The 16451-nt window shown below is 40.2% G+C and overlaps 1 protein-coding gene across 1 annotated transcript; it reads left to right on the forward strand.

Annotated features, from left to right (window-relative positions):
- LOC129742346 (uncharacterized) lies at window positions 1-4567 on the forward strand. The gene is made up of 5 exons (XM_055734238.1): window positions 1-565; window positions 648-2554; window positions 2808-2990; window positions 3056-4114; window positions 4280-4567. The coding sequence occupies exons 1-5, from the start codon at window positions 1-3 to the stop codon at window positions 4565-4567; spliced, it is 4002 nt and encodes a 1333-aa protein (XP_055590213.1).
- The last annotated feature ends 11884 nt before the right edge of the window (window positions 4568-16451 follow it).

Below are 16451 nucleotides of genomic sequence, written 5' to 3' on the forward strand. Positions count from 1 at the left end.
ATGCTTCTGGATTTACCGCAGCTGAGGGTGTACACCCGAAAACTGGAAGCAGCATATGGTGAATTCTCCAGTTTTCACAGCCAAATAGTCGCCCTGTTACACGCCGATGACCTAACATCACAAGAGGAAAACTACATCCGCTTCGTGCAGCTTTACGATTGGACATCCGCCAGCATCGAAGCCCAAATCATCGATCATCAACATCCTCCACCACATCCGCAAGTCATCGTGCACCAACAGCCGCTGAAAGCGCCATTCCCGACATTCGACGGTGAGTACACCAATTGGCCCAAATTTAAAGCGATGTTTCAGGATTTGATGGCTCAGTCGCGAGATTCCGATGCGATAAAACTGTACCACCTGGACAAAGCGCTCATCGGAGCAGCCGCTGGCGTACTGGACGCCAAAACAATCAATGAAGGGAATTACGCACACGCATGGAGGATCCTCACCGAAAGATTTGAAAATCAACACATCATCGTCGAGACTCACATCCGTGGCATACTCTCGCTGAGGAAGATGACATCCGAATCTCATAAGGAACTTCGAAACCTTATCGACGAGTGTACCAAGCACCCTTTCTCAAGCCGCACACCAACCAACCGTTTCGTTCATGCCATGCAATTACACTGCTTCTCCCAAAACAGTCTTGTTGCTCACCGCTGTCGTTCACGTCCTGGATAACGACCACCAACCCCAAACTTGCCGAGTTCTCCTTGACAGTGGTTCCCAGGTAAATTTCATCACCGATCAGTTGGCCAACACGCTGCGTCTCGAGAAACGAAAGGTCGAAGTTCCAATTGGTGGCATCAACGAAATTAAAACTGTCGCCCGCCATCTCATCAAAGTTCACCTCCAATCACGCTGTAGTGATTTTCGCACCGAGCTAGAATGTCTAGTCATCCCGAAGGTGACTGGTCCGATCCCATCAACCAACATCGATGTTACCGATTGGCATTTCCCCCATGGTATCCAACTAGCAGATCCGAACTTCTTCAAGCCCGACAAAATCGACCTACTGGCTGGAGCAGCTCTATTTTTCAACATTCTCAAGACTGGCCATCTCATACTGGATCCCTGTTTACCCGAACTCCGAGAGTCACACCTTGGTTGGCTTGTGACTGGTACCCTGACATCGGAATCCAACTATGAGTCTATCCAATATGCCCAACTAGCCTCGGTGGAATCCATCGAAAACTCCATCACCAGATTCTGGGAACTCGAAGAAGTTACAACCGCTCCGAAAACAACAGCCGAAGAGCAGCAATGTGAGGAACATTTTATTGCCATCCACACTCGTGATGTTTCCGGTAGGTACACCGTTCGATCGCCGTTGGAACCAAATGCCGACAAGCTGGACAGCAGCCGAAATCTAGCATTGAAAAGGTTTTTCATACTGGAAAATCGTTTGCAACGAAATCCCGAACTGTGGTCACATTATGTTGAATTCATTCGTGAATACCAACTACTGGGTCACTGCCAAACAATCAACGAAGCCGACGACCCGCCCCAGCGTGGGAAATATTATCTTCCACATCACGCTGTACCTCTCCCCAGCAGCACCACCACAAAGTGCAGAGTGGTGTTCGATGGAAAATCATCCCCGTCTGATCTTTCCCTGAACAACGTCCTCACCGTCGGCCTAGTGGTTCAAAACGACTTGTTTAGCATTATGCTAAGGTTCCGCAAACATCGTTACGTTCTTACGGCTGACATCGCCAAAATGTACCGACTAGTACGAGTGCATCCCGACGACACTGGCTATCAACGTATTTTCTGGAGAGAAAACCCGAAACACCCCCTGCAAGTTCTAGAGTTGACAACCGTCACCTATGGGACCGCATCAGCTCCGTTTCAAGCAACCAGGTGCTTGATACAACTCGCCGACGACGAGGGAGACAAGTTTCCCAAAGTTGCTGACATTTTAAGACATGATTGCTATGTTGACGATATCATGTCTGGTTCCGACAACATCGACGAGGTGATTGAAATCCAACGACAACTGAAGGCCATTCTGCTGAAGGGTGGTTTTCCTGTCCACAAATGGTGCTCCAACTCAACCCAATTGCTCGACCACATCCCGGTGAATGAACAAGAAACCACCAAACGTTACGACGAACTCAACATCAATGAAGCGATTAAAGTCCTAGGCGTACTGTGGGTGCCTAGTACTGATCAACTTTTGATTGCCCGAAATACTCCCCCGACAGTAAACGAAAAGCAGCCCACCACGAAACGAATTGTGTGTTCAGAAATCGCCAAATTGTTCGATCCATTGGGATTGATATCACCAACCATCGTTATCGCCAAACTCCTAGTTCAACAACTTTGGCGAAGGAAGTTGGGTTGGGACGATCACCTCGACAACGACAGCCTCAAGAATTGGAACGAGCTCCGAGAGTCACTGTCTCACCTGAACGAAGTTGTTATCCCCTGTCAAGTGACATTCAGCAACGCTGTGGCTTATGAGCTGCATGGTTTCGCCGACGCTTCTATGGTAGCATATGGTGCATGTGTCTACATTCGAAGCATTTTCCCCGATGGTTCCTGTAAGGTTCGCTTGCTGAGTAGCAAATCAAAAGTCGCCCCCCTCCACGAATTGTCAATCCCAAGAAAAGAATTGTGTGCTGCAGTGCTTATAGTCAAATTGGTGACAAAAATTGTTTCCTTTATTGACATCAATTTTCGCCAAGTTCTACTTTGGTCCGACAGTCAAATCGTTTTGGCTTGGATCAAAAAACACCCCGACTGACTTGAGATTTTCGTGCGCAATTGCTGAAATCAACCTTCACACCCAACAAGAACAGTGGGATTACGTTCCATCGCAGTTCAATCCAGCCGATATTGTGTCGAGAGGCCAACTGCCGTTCCCGCTGAGCCAAAATACGACGTGGTGGGAAGGCCCACAATTCCTGACCGAAGCAACTTTCATCGAAGAGCGCCCAGAAGACATCCCCGATGATGAATTGCCGGAGTTAAAAGTCAACTTGGTGACTACTCTGGCAACTAATCAAAAGCCGTTGGACGTTTTCACCGATGTGAGCTGTTTCCGAAGGCTGCAATTATCGCCGGGGTGTTGAGGTATCTGAACAACCGCCGCAAGCCAAAAGAGGAACGTGTGTTGCATCCGCATTTGACTATCGACGAGCTTCGAAATTCCATGTTGGTCATCGTTCGTGTCATTCAACGTTTGGAATTTGACGACGAAATCAAACGAGTCCGAAAAGGTGTCCCATGCAAACGATTAGCAGCTCTCAATCCCATCCTATCCGACGGTCTTCTTCGAGTTGGTGGTCGACTGAGACATTCCAACTTGCCCGACGAATCAAAGCATCAGCTCATCCTACCAAACAACAATCCGGTCACAAAGCTACTGGTCCGAGCTTTGCATCTTGAGCTTCTCCATGTGGGTCTGAGTGGGCTCATCTCAGCGCTTAGACAACGTTTCTGGTTGCTTAACGCCCGTTCAACCGTTCGCAATGTTACACGGCAATGCATCAAGTGTTTCCGTGTGAATCCAACTAACGTCCAGCAACTGATGGGTGAATTGCCAAAGCAGCGTGTGGTGTTTTCCTCGCCGTTCAACATCACCGGTGTCGATTATGCTGGTCCAATCCGAGGGAAGCAAGGTAAATATCGTCCGAAGGTGGTCAAGGCTTACGTCTCGGTGTTCGTGTTCGTTTTCGGTGTTCGTGGCCACAAAAGCAATCCTCTGGGATTGGTGTCAGATTTGATGACCGATGCATTTATCGCTGCTTTGGAGAGGTTCATCAGTCGCCGAGGAATGGTTGCCGAATTGCATTCCGATAATGCAACCAACTTCAAAGGTGCCAGCAACGAACTCCATCAATTGTACCAGCAGTTCCAGGAGCAGCAACAAGCCAACAGAATCGAGAGGTATTGCCAGTCGAAAGAAATTGCTTGGCATTTCATCCCGCCAAATGCTCCCGAGTTCGGTGGTCTTTGGGAGGCCGCTGTAAAGAGCACCAAATATCATCTCATCGGTACCACTTTGTTGTCCTTCAAAGAAATGGCCACTCTGTTATGTAAAATCGAAGCCATCCTCAACTCCAGGCCCTTGTATTCGATTTCCAACGATCCTGCTGATCCGGAGGTAATTTCGCCAGCACACTTCCTCATCGGTCGACCATTGACAGCACCATCAGGCCCTACCTATTGTGATGAGAAAATAGGACGATTAAACAGATGGCAACATATTTAGCTTATGCGTGAGCACTTTTGGAGAGCTTGGTCCAGGGACTATTTGTCATCTCTTCAGGTGCGGAAGAAAAACACATCCGTGCAAGACAACATCAAACCTGGCATGATCGTTATCCTCCATGATAACAACCGACCCCCCCTCGAATGGAAACTTGGTCGCATCACAGCTGTGTTCCCTGGCGATGATAATTTGGTTCGCGCCGTAGATGTGTACAGCGAAGGTTCAACTTATCGGCGTGCTATCACGAAGATATCGCTGCTACCAATCGAGGACAACATGTCACCCGCCCCGGCCGGAATATGTTCCGTTTCTGACAATCTGCCAGCACGGAAGAAGCCGACATAAAAGACCGTTGAAAAATACTGGCAACACGAGTGAAAATTAACGGTCAGTTAAGAGAAAATTTGCATACGATCAACATCAAAATCTCGTGATTCTCTTAGTAATAAAAGTTTAAGTTGTTTTGAGTTTAATTACAAGTTTTATTCATTCCAAAGTGGAACCGTCCTCTCCTATAGAAGTAATTCAAGCATTCCGACCCGCCTCCGCCTGAATAATTTTCCGATCCGATCATCCGACACGCACGCCAACTCCAACCTAATACAGTCCACCCGCAATTTGTTCACCGCCCGAACAGCATCAAAAACATGATATGAAAATAAAAAAAATCCTAAAAATTTCCAAAAACTGACAAAAAATGTTAATGATAAAAATAGTTTTCTAGAAACAATTGAAAACAAAAACCGAATGTTTGAGCATGTTGCCAAAATCGAACGGGGTCTGTATAATTTATTTTTGATTATGACGTACTCTTTGGAGCCACTTTATGTAAAAGTATATGGATTTAAATGTATTCGTTGACTTCGTCCAAGCTCTGTTTTCAACTAATGGCTTCATATTTTCTTTTCGTATTTTTATTTTACTTGAAGAAGTGAAGAGTTTGGCGAATAGAAAATGAATTAAGTGCAGTTTAGAATAGATGCAATTGTGAATCCAATACTTCAATATTTCAAACACATATTATAAAAATGATGTTTTTGAAGGCGGAAACGCTGGATGTGGTGGCTTGAGAATGTTTTTATTGTCAGGAAATTTCTGTGTTAAATAATTGTTCTAGAATTAGCACAGATCTTCAAACATTCTTCTAAAGGCTATGATGTAATAAAACGAAGTCAAATTAAACATATCGAAGTTAACCTTCAAGGATCCCACAATGTGGCAATGGCTGTGACTATGACAGTATTAATTTCCACCGGAAGCGGCAACAACAATGTTTGCCATCTCGAAAATGAGTAGTGGAGATAGAATTAATTTGCCACTCGGATGATTCAAACAGTATGGCTCGTTCACTTGCTCCAGTTTGCTTTTCCGATGCTTTGAAATATAGTCAGTCATTACACTGTACCACATTTTTTGTGTATAAATAATAAGTTTTCGAAACTAAATTTTTATGGTTTATTTGTATTATTTGATCAGTTACAGCATAGAAATCTTATGAGTATACACTTTCAGATTTTTCATATTTCTTAACAAGAGTTACAAAAGTGTTGACAAAAAATTTGAAGTTTCATAGACTCAGAAAAACTATATAATAATTTGCTGCCCGGTGTTATTTTACATTTTATGGTTTTCCCCCTAACATCGACGGGAGTGAGCTGGACGGCCGGCGCTCCCCGTTAGTGTCTGTTGACAATGGACGGCGCCAAAATGAAGAATTGTGCAAAAATTCTGGTTTATAAAATGGAATAAATTTGAATTGCATTTCCAACACCGAGGGGAAAGATTCCGAGCTTTCAATTTCTGTTGGTCATTGGAAAGTGTGGTGCTATAAACAATCACAACGTAAACGGTTGATCGAACTTTGTCAAGTTTGCTTTGGGAAGTTATTGGATTATTTTCTGGCGGGAGAAAGGCGGATGAGATTTGCCATTGAGAATAACTTTCTAAACAGCAGTTCCTAATAATAAGACTAAATCCTTTACAGCTGAAAGTTGAAATCTGATTACCTAAATGTATCGTATTTAACGGTGTATAGGACGCATCTACATTTTGGAAATTCAAATTTTGAAAATTGTATGATGAATTAGAACATATGTATATCTATGCATATCAAAAAAGACTTTAAATTCACAGGATTTGCATTTGGGATACATTAAGCAACTAAGGTAAGGTAGGTTGGTAAGGATTAGCATTTTGGATACAATAAGAATTCAAAATCGGAATTGAATTCTTGAAACCAGGGATGATAACTGTCCGAATGTCATTCGACATTTTTCTGAAGCCTAGAGCGACATTCATCAGTACGAAAACGACTGTCGCAGTCATGTCCTTTTTGGATTTTGTGAATGTCATCGCTAAGAAATTCCTTCGAAAAAATTTCAAATAACATTTGGGATGAATGTCACAACTTGCATCGAGACTGTCATAGTCATGGGAAAAAATGTTACGATAAGCTGATGAATGTCGGTCGTTGCTTCGATGACATTCATAATGGCAAATGTTATGGCGACATTTAACATTTTGAATGTCATAGAATGTTATTAAAATGACAGTCGCGACAGTCAAAACGGTTCCTTGCTGACTTTGCCGTGTGGACTGGCCAATCTGGCCGGTTCCGGATTCCGAAAAATCAAAATGATCAGATTTTAACTTGCGACACATCATTAGAAAGCTGTTGGCCTGTACATGATGGGAATTGATTGGAAAAGTGGTTCGGGGCCATCTGGCCCTGGCCACGGCCAATCTGGCCGGTTCCGGATTCCGAAAAATCAAAATGATCAGATTTTAACTTGCGACACAGCAATAGAAAGCTTTTGACCTGTACATGATGGGAATTGATAGTAAAAGTGGTTCCGGGCCATCTGGCCCTGGCCACGGCCAATCTGGCCGGTTCCGAAATCCGGAAAATCAAAATGATCAGATTTTAACTTGCGACACATCATTGGAAAGCTCTTGGCCTGTAAATGATGGGAATTTATAGGAAAAGTGGTTCGGGGCCATCTGGATCTGACCACGGCCAGTCTGGCCGGTTCCGAAATCCGAAAAATAAAAATTGTGAATTTTTCTAACGTATTCTGAAAATCAAATGATGCCAAAATGTGTAAAATAAGATAAACTTTTGAATTTTTTCCGCCACTATATTACATTTGTGTTTAACTATCTTTACAGAGTTTTATAAAATCAATAGCGAAGCGGATCGAAAGAATGCGACCACCACAGGCAACTCCATCGTCTTCTGCTCAAACTGTCTTCATGGATCCACCAGACGAAATGGATGAATTTTTGGCCGAGGTGTGTGGAAGTAGCCTTCCAAGTGCTGATATCGCCAACCTCGACCAGAATATAGACCAGAGTATTCTAAAACTGGATCTGGAAGTGCGAAGAGGATACCAGTACGACATTTGGCAGCATTGGGAAGCCCAAAAGTCAACAAATGCTTTGATGTACGAGGTGGCGATGGTGTTGATTGCTGTGCCAAGCAATCAAGTGTCTGTTGAGCGAAAATTCAGTGTTTTTGCTCTTTTGTTCACAGAACATCGCACTCGCTTGGCTCCGCAAACTATATCCGACCTCCTGATCATTAGAACGAATAAGGAAACTTTTAACGAGATTCATGGAGATGACTCTGACGATTCAGATGATCTCCGAGATAGTTTTTTTTAATGTGTCATTTAATTTCCATCATTCCAATGTTTAATTTAATAAATAATTAAGAAGATAATAAAAAGAAAAGCTGTGTTTAATCAACGAAATGACAAAAACAAACAGGAAATCCAACTATGTGTACAAAAATATTTTTTAATGTACAGGCCAAGAGCTTTCTAATGATGTGTCGCAAGTTAAAATCTGATCATTTTGATTTTCCGGATTTTGGAACCGGCCAGATTGGCCCTGGCCAGGACCAGATGGCCCCGAACCACTTTTCCTATCATTTCTTATCATATGCAGGCCAAGAGCTTTCCAATGATGTGTCGCAAGTTAAAATCTGATCAATTTGATATTCCGGATTTCGGAACCGGCCAGATTGGTCGTGGCCAGGACCAGATGGCCCCGAACCACTTTTCCTATCAATTCCCATCATTTACAGGCCAAGAGCTTTCTAATGATGTGTCGCACGTTAAAATCTGATCATTTTGATTTTCCGGATTTCGGAACCGGCCAGATTGGCCGTGGCCAGGACCAGATGGCCCCGAACCACTTTTCCTATCAATTATCATCATTTACAGGCCAAGAGCTTTCTAATGATGTGTCGCAAGTTAAAATCTGATCATTTTTATTTTTCGGATTTCGGAACCGGCCAGATTAACCGTGGCCAGGGCCAGATGGCCCCGAACCACTTTTCCTATCAATTCCCATCATGTACAGGTCAAAAGCTTTCTATTGCTGTGTCGCAAGCTAAAATCTGATCATTTTTATTTTTCGGAATCCGGAACCGGCCAGATTGGCCGTGGCCAGGGCCAGATGGCCCCGAATCACTTTTCCTATCAATTCCCATCATGTACAGGCCAAGAGCTTTCTAATGATGTGTTGCAAGTTAAAATCTGATCATTTTGATTTTTCGGAATCCGGAACCGGCCAGATTGGCCGTGGCCAATGAATGTCATGACTGTCAAAACCATGACGTTTTTAAAAAAAATCCGTGACAGTCACGGAATCCAAATTTCAAAAATGTCATTCCGACAGTCAGAGGACCAACAGAATCTTCGACTGTCACAAGTCAAAAATGTTATCGAGATGAATAATTCGATGACATTTTTCTGAGCGACTGTCATTGCAAAACTGAATGACATTTTTTCCTGTCGTTTAACATTTTTTCGGATGACCGTCAATGTCATTGCGACATTTTCGAATGTCATTGGAAAATGTTATGCGACTGTCACGATCCCGACTGTCTTTTGGATGACATTCTCATCCCTGCTTGAAACTAATTACATTTTTTATGTTAAGCCCTTTAGTGCCTATTACTAAAACTGTCATAAAATTGCATTGAATATTTATTGCTGATTTCTTTTTCGCTAAATGTTTCAAAAGATTTTGCCAGACACCAAAACAATAAAATAGCCCTTTTTTAATTCTTAACATAATTTTTGTTTAACTTTTTGTTCAAAAACGTCCACAACTCTCAATAGAATTCATTTTGGTACTAGGGATGGTCACGCGGTTCGCTACTCATGATATTTTTTTAAAAATTATTAAGCAACATTTTGTTATGAGAAGGTGCTTGCAAGATACGCCGACGGAAAAAAATTTAATTTTTTACAAAAAATTACGAAAAATGCGCAAATAATTCTCACATAAGAACACTCCGTTGATTTTGAACAATACCTTCAAATTTGTTGCTTTGCTTAACAGAAAACAGGCGTGTTTTCAATGGCATGAAAAACACTAGTCTTTGAAACTCAAAGTACCGCTAAGCAGTTAACAATATTTCTTTCAAAAAATATTTGAAATTCTAGAAGAAAACCTTAAAATTTATTCTACTTGCTTTTTAAGAGATTTCTGAAGGAATAGGCCATATAAAAATAAAATTTTAATTAATCGAAATTTTAACCTTTTTGTTTACATTTTTTTCCTGAAAAAATCGTTAAAGATTCTTCTGGCATCTCGAATCGAGCACTGTTTGATAATGTTTAAATTTTACAAAATTAACAAAAACGACATTATTGAAAAAAATGACAAAAAAAATGTCTAAAAAATATCGATTTTAAAAAAAATTGGAAATGGACAAAACCGACTGAATAAACAAATTTCTTAAAAATGTCAAAATCGACAAAAATTACAAATTTGACGAAATTGACTAAATTCAACATATAATAAATTGAAAAAAATTACCAAACCTTCAAAAATGACAAAATTGACATAATGGACCAATTGAACAAAATGACAAAAATGATAAAATTTACAAATTTGACCAAATTGACAAATTTTACAAATATGATGAAATTGACAAAAAATAAAAAAATTATAAAAAAATGTCCAAAATAAAAAAATGGCAAAAGTTATAAAGTTGATAAAATGTAAAAAAAATGACCAAAATAACCAACGACAAACACAAATGACAAAAATGACAAAAATGACAGAAATGACAAAAATAACAAAAATGATAAAAAATGACAAAAATGACAAAAAATTACAAAAATGACAAAAATGACAAAAATGACAAAAATGACAAAAATGACAAAAATTTAAAAATTGACAAAAATGACAAAAATGACAAAAACTATTTTTAATTTAAATGTTTAGGAATTATTCTGTCAACGCTAGAATTCCTTGATATAAGAACTTTTATAAGAAAATCTGAAATTTCCGAAAGGCAATCATTCCGTTTTTGAATTAATTTTGGTTTTTCGGTCCTTTAAAAATATCTAACTAAACGACTTATTCTGTTGTATATATTTATTCATCCACACAAAATAGAAACCTACAATCCCTCTGCCAGAATTGTGATGAGTGCAGAAATACGAAAACAATCATATCATAGCTATAACGAGACAATCAGAACAAACTGGTTGTCGTTGACGAACTACGATTGAGGAGACATGCTGATTTGTTTGGTATAAGGTGAAGAACCATTGTTTGTAGAATTTCCATATTTCATGTAAGTAAAAAATCTTTGAAGAAATAAAAACAAGTCGTAGCTGTGAGATGATTTCGCAATTCCATTTTTTCAAGCTTCACTTATAAGACCTCTCTGATTTTGATTATTAAGGAAAAATCGGTACGCCACCCCTACCGAGACCGAAAATTATTACGACTAACCGCATACCTAGTGAAGGCAGACAAGAGAGCACGTGCACCGATTCTCACATTAGTTTCAGTTCGATTGAGTTTTTGGCAATCGGTGCGCTTCGAAAGATGCGGACTGCCAATCTACCAACCATCATCGACGACGGAATCCAGATTCAAGAGCATTGGTTCATAAAGTTTTGTTTGCATATCTGAATGCGTCCTTCGCGGTGAATCGTTGTTGTTTTGTGTGGTCGAAACTATAAACAAAATATTTGGTATGGTATTGGTGAGTCATACCACAATAAGTCATTGAATCTAAGGATCCTGAAGTTTTGTAATTTTGTACAAATTTCATAATATAGAAATTTAATCAGAAAATAACGTATTCTTAAAAGAAAAGCAATTTCTTTCAGTAAACTCATTTTTTTCTGGGCTCGACATGTTGCAACCTAAGTAAACCAAACATTGCTAGCTGATGGACTTCAATATTTCATAATTCATCTAACGCCCCGGTGCTGTGGTGTTTGGTTCATTGAAGTTTTGATCGCCGATTTTTCGTTTCAATTAATTTTCCTCACATGAACAACGGGAACTTTGAGAAAAATTTTCACCTACTCTGCCAGAAGCTGCCAGGAGGTGGAACTCAATTAAAAGTTTTAATTAACAATGAACCTTAGGGCATTTTCGCTCCAATTTCTGTTACAAACATGTATGCTGCTCCCTCTAGCAGCCAAACATCACCGGCAACCCTAGGAATCATATCGTTGCTCCGGTTCACGTGCCTTGTGGAAGGTGCTTTCGCCAAATCGATGAACAACTTATAGGCACCGAGTGGGTGCTCTATTATTCTGTCAATACTTTTTGGTTCTTTTAAGGCAGTTGGTACTGATAATTTTGGATAATACAGAATTTCAATAAACAAACTTAAAAATGTATGTGTCCACGAATTTAGAATGCCGTCGAAAGTACTACCGAGAGAGATTTCACTTTTAAGACATTCGCTGATTTGAAGCTTTATTCACAATCCACCTTAGATTTCATTGCGTGATCGAAGCAACACACAGCTTTGAACAGACGTGAAAAATTTTGCCCTTCCTAATTTTTTTAAAGTTGTCTCAAAACATTGAAAATCTTTGTTAGTTCCAGTGTGGAATTGGTCAGTGCAACGGAAAATGAAGTCGGATTTGTTGTGGTTTGGACGAGGTGATTTTGTACTACTGTACTGTAGACTACACTAACGATGTAGAGAGCTGGGATGTTCGGATTTCACAGTTTTTGGGCCCGGATTGTATTGTGATATATTGTTAATTTTAATAATAATTTTAAAAACGTCGCTGGTAAACTGGTAATAACACACAGACTTCCGACAATCTAGTACTTCAATTTTCTTTGTCGGAAGTCTTTCTCAAGTCCGAACTTCCGAAGTAAAATTTGGTCCTGGCGCGTTAATAGTATATTTTCTATTTGGACGTTCGTAAAAAGATTTTTTCGCCAAAGTTTTCACTAATTGAGTTCTTTGTATAGATGTGAGATCAGCTTTTATACACAAATTTGCTGAAAAAAGTATGTGAATTAAGAGTTTGGGAAAAACTTTCAACGGGAATTTGTTGAGAAATATAATAGCGCCAGCACTAAATTCTACTTCGGAAGTCTGGACTAGCTTGAATTATGAAATTCCAGAAATGTGAGCAAAATTTCAAATGCTATCATTTAAACAAGCCGAATCAATTTTTGAAGTACCTGATTCTTGGAAGAGCGCAATTGTGTAGATATCAAAAATTAGTAAAATAACATCGCAGAATAATGGACGGCTTCAATATATTCACAACAAGGTAAATTCATCTGGCTAATTTTACCTTGATTCTTTTTACTAAAGAGATTAACTAGCAACTTCGAATAAGCCAGACGAACCAGTTATTTTGTCCAGTTGAGCTTAAAATAAACAACCCAACGAAGAAATACAGGTTCAAGGCTTGTCTGAGCGGGCATTTCCACTCATCATATCTATTTATATTAAGTGCTTCATGCTAGTTTGAAGCAATTCGAAAAACAGATTAAAGCTAAATGTGCATAGCAAAGACTATGCACTGATTTGCGCTTTAAATGAAGGAAGTTTAAAGGGAAATTTTATTGTAAAACAGTTTCGAAGTTCAGAAGTTTTTCTATAAAACAGTAACCATCTTGCTCACTTTAGATTCGGACGCATTTTTTGATGCCTTCGAATCTAAATCTAATTTTCGTGTGCGTGTAGTTTCGATTTTCACGACGCATGTACAACATTCTGATTCGTAGCTTCTATTGCTTGAACGCCATTTTGAAAACTAAAGACTGAAGTTCAAAGACCAAATAGAAGCATCATTCTACTCACACACACCTACGAAACGAGAGGTATTCAGGTTTTTTTTTATATAAATGATTAGAAAAAAAAAGGCGAATTTAAGTTGACCACTTTTTGATCCGAACACCCTTTAGTCCAAAAAATGTCCCATTTAAAGGGTGATACGGTCAAAATTTGGTCAAGGGAAAACGCGTGTAAATCGGTGAAATCGTTTATTTAAATGGGCTTGTGATATAGCTCAGTTGGCAAGTCAGTTGCTTTCTGAGCCGATGTCCGTGAGTTCAAGCCCAAGAGTAAACATCGATCCCAGTTGTACCGGATAAGTTTTTCAATGACTTGTCCGCCAATTTCATCGTTGATAAAAGTCGCGAATGACATAAAGATGTTAAAACGACTATAATCGAAACAAAAAAAAAAAAAAAGTTTATTTAAAAAATCACATTAAATTTCTTTTTCAAGTTTAATTAGTATAAAATTCAGGAAAAATATTCAGTTAGGCTTCCGCTTTTTCAAATCCGAATTGCCGGGCCTTACGCTTAACCCCTGCCATCAGATTTTGTACAGCCATCTTGTCCACCTTCTTCGCCGCAGAAAGCCAGTTTGCCTTGAACTGCTGCTCGTCCTTAGCAGTTTATTTTGGTCTTCTTTAGGTTCCGTTTGACAATAGTATTTCTCATTTGGGCGGAGCTCTGGCGTGTTGGGAGGGTTCTTGTCCTTGGGAACCACCTGCACGTTGTTAACGGCGTACCACTCCATGGCCTTTTTACCGCGATGGCAAGATGCCAAACCCGGCCAAAACAGTACGGAATAACCGTGTTTCTTCAGGAAAGGCAGCAGACGTTTATTCAAACACTCTTTCACGTAAGTTTCTTGGTTGACAGTCCCGGAAGTTATGAAAATGCTGCTTTTAAGCCACAGGTACAGATGGCTTGCCAAACCAGATATTTCTTCGCGAACTTTAACAGTTTCATGTGCTTGAAAATATCTGCTACCTTTCCCCTTCCTTCTGCCGTATAAAACTCCTGTCCCGGAAGCTACTTGTAGCCGGCTTTGACGTAGGTTTCGTCGTCCATTTCCACTCAGTCAAACTTCGTCAGCATCGTCGTGTACAGCCTCCGGGATCGCGCTTTGGCCGTCGTGATTTGGCAACTTTCAGCGATTTTGCCAGCTTTGCGTGCGAGTAGCTCGGATTTTCGCGATGCGCGAGCAAAATTTTGATACGCTGCTCTTCTTCCTTGGACGGCATTTTGACAAATTAAGAGTGAATTCCAAAATCAAAATAGGAGCAACATGAACACATGTTAAAGTAAGGACAAGTCGATCTGAACCGTTCGAAATCTCATCTGGAGTTCCTCAAGGGAGCATCTTAGGACCTTTGATTTTCGTTTTATTTGTTAACGACCTCGCCACTGTACTAACGTCATCAAAACTATTTTATGCCGACGATCTTAAAATTTTCAAAGTTGTGAAAGACGATTTTGATAGCTCGTTGCTTCAGAGGGACATCAATGCTCTTCTCACGTGGTGTCACCGCAATGGCATGGAAGTCAATGTAGACAAATGCTGCGCAATAACATTCACTCGTAAGAAATCGCCACTTATATTTGATTACGCAATGAACTCAACTCCCCTCGACAGAAAATCTTCAATCAATGACCTAGGACTACTTCTAGACTCCAAGCTTTCATTTGACGAGCATATTTCTTTCGCCACTAACAAAGCATGCGCAATGCTGGGCTTTATTAAGCGGAACACACAAGACTTTCGTGATATCTACTGCCTGAAAGCTATCTACTGCTCACACGTGAGAAGTATTTTGGAATATGTAATCCAAGTGTGGGCGCCGTATTACGCCCTGCACTCTGATCGCATCGAAAGAGTACAGAAAAGATTTCTCAGGTACGCTCTTCGCCGATTACCCTGGAACGACGCAACGCATCTACCGCAGTACGAAAGTAGGTGCAATCTGATTCATCTTCCGACGCTGGCGCAGCGCAGAAAGCTACTTCAACGACTTTTCGTCTACGACCTGTTGTGTAATAATATCGACTGCAGTGAACTCTTATTTCGTCTGCCAATAAATGCACCCCCGCGGACTTTACGCCAACAACAATTCTTCCGGCTCCCGCCTTTCCGCACGCTTTACGAACTCAACAATCCCATCTGGACATGCTGTAGGAGATTCAACGAGACAAGCGACAACTTCGATTTTAACGTGTCAAAATTAACCTTTAAAAGAAGAATCCTTAGTTTGTAAAAAGTCTGTGCATAATTTAGTATTTTGAAGACTTAAACAAATAAATAAATGACTTATGAACATTCTACACACACACACCTTCAAAATGAGGGATGTTCAGGTTTTTTAAATGCAAAATTGAAAGAAATACGTCAAGTTGATATTGACCAAATTTTGACCGTATCACCCTTTACGGTATATTTTTCTACTACGTACTTGATAGGTGTTTTATAAAACCGAAAAATATTTGAATTGAAACCCAATTTTAGACATTTTAGACAACAATTGTTTTAGACATTTAAACCCTTTTTCTCAAATGAACATTCTTTACAACTAAAATCAGATGTAAATTTTATTTACATCTTGAACAAACATGCTTAAGTTAACTGCGACTGCATTAACTGAAAGGGGAAGCTATTCTTAGGAAGAAAGAATCAATAGATTGATAGTAGAGCTTCTTTCGATGAACGAAAATTATTATTTCATCTAGACTTGATGAACCCCCCTTACAAAAAAGGTTCCCTTCGATATTTTTCGAACAATGGTTGAACCCAGCCTCTATTATCAATGCATCAAGACGCTCAATAATTCATCAAGCGTTAATGGATTCATCAGGAGGAAATCGGATGACCGAAAACCACCATGAAGCTAACCGACCAAATTCTCCTTCGTCCCTGGCCCAAGAGAAGTGTAATGTCATGTCCTTCTAGTCTTTGGTGCTCCCTAATATTAAAACTGCACTCCGGTTAGGTGGACATTTCGTTTCGTACGACTTTTATCCCTTTCAACCAAGAACCTATGTACATCCAGGATTCATTTCAATGTTCCATTTGGGACCAGACTGTGAGATGAAAAACCATAAATCTTAGTGCTGACTGAGTGAGTATGGTCCTGGTCCGTTGGAGTTCGTTCGGGGTTGATTCTAC

Source organism: Uranotaenia lowii, chromosome 2, assembly GCF_029784155.1.
Source record: "Uranotaenia lowii strain MFRU-FL chromosome 2, ASM2978415v1, whole genome shotgun sequence".
Classification (NCBI taxonomy): Eukaryota; Metazoa; Arthropoda; class Insecta; order Diptera; family Culicidae; genus Uranotaenia; species Uranotaenia lowii.

What these genes read in the sequence shown, in the direction of transcription:
- LOC129742346 (XM_055734238.1), top strand. Translation starts at nt 1, where the DNA reads ATGCTTCTGGATTTACCGCAGCTGAGGGTGTACACCCGAAAACTGGAA. An exon ending in TCCCCGATGGTTCCTGTAAG is followed by an intron (nt 2,555 to 2,807) that starts GTTCGCTTGCTG and finishes CAACAAGAACAG; the next exon opens with TGGGATTACGTTCCATCGCA. An exon ending in CGGAGTTAAAAGTCAACTTG is followed by an intron (nt 2,991 to 3,055) that starts GTGACTACTCTG and finishes CTGTTTCCGAAG; the next exon opens with GCTGCAATTATCGCCGGGGT.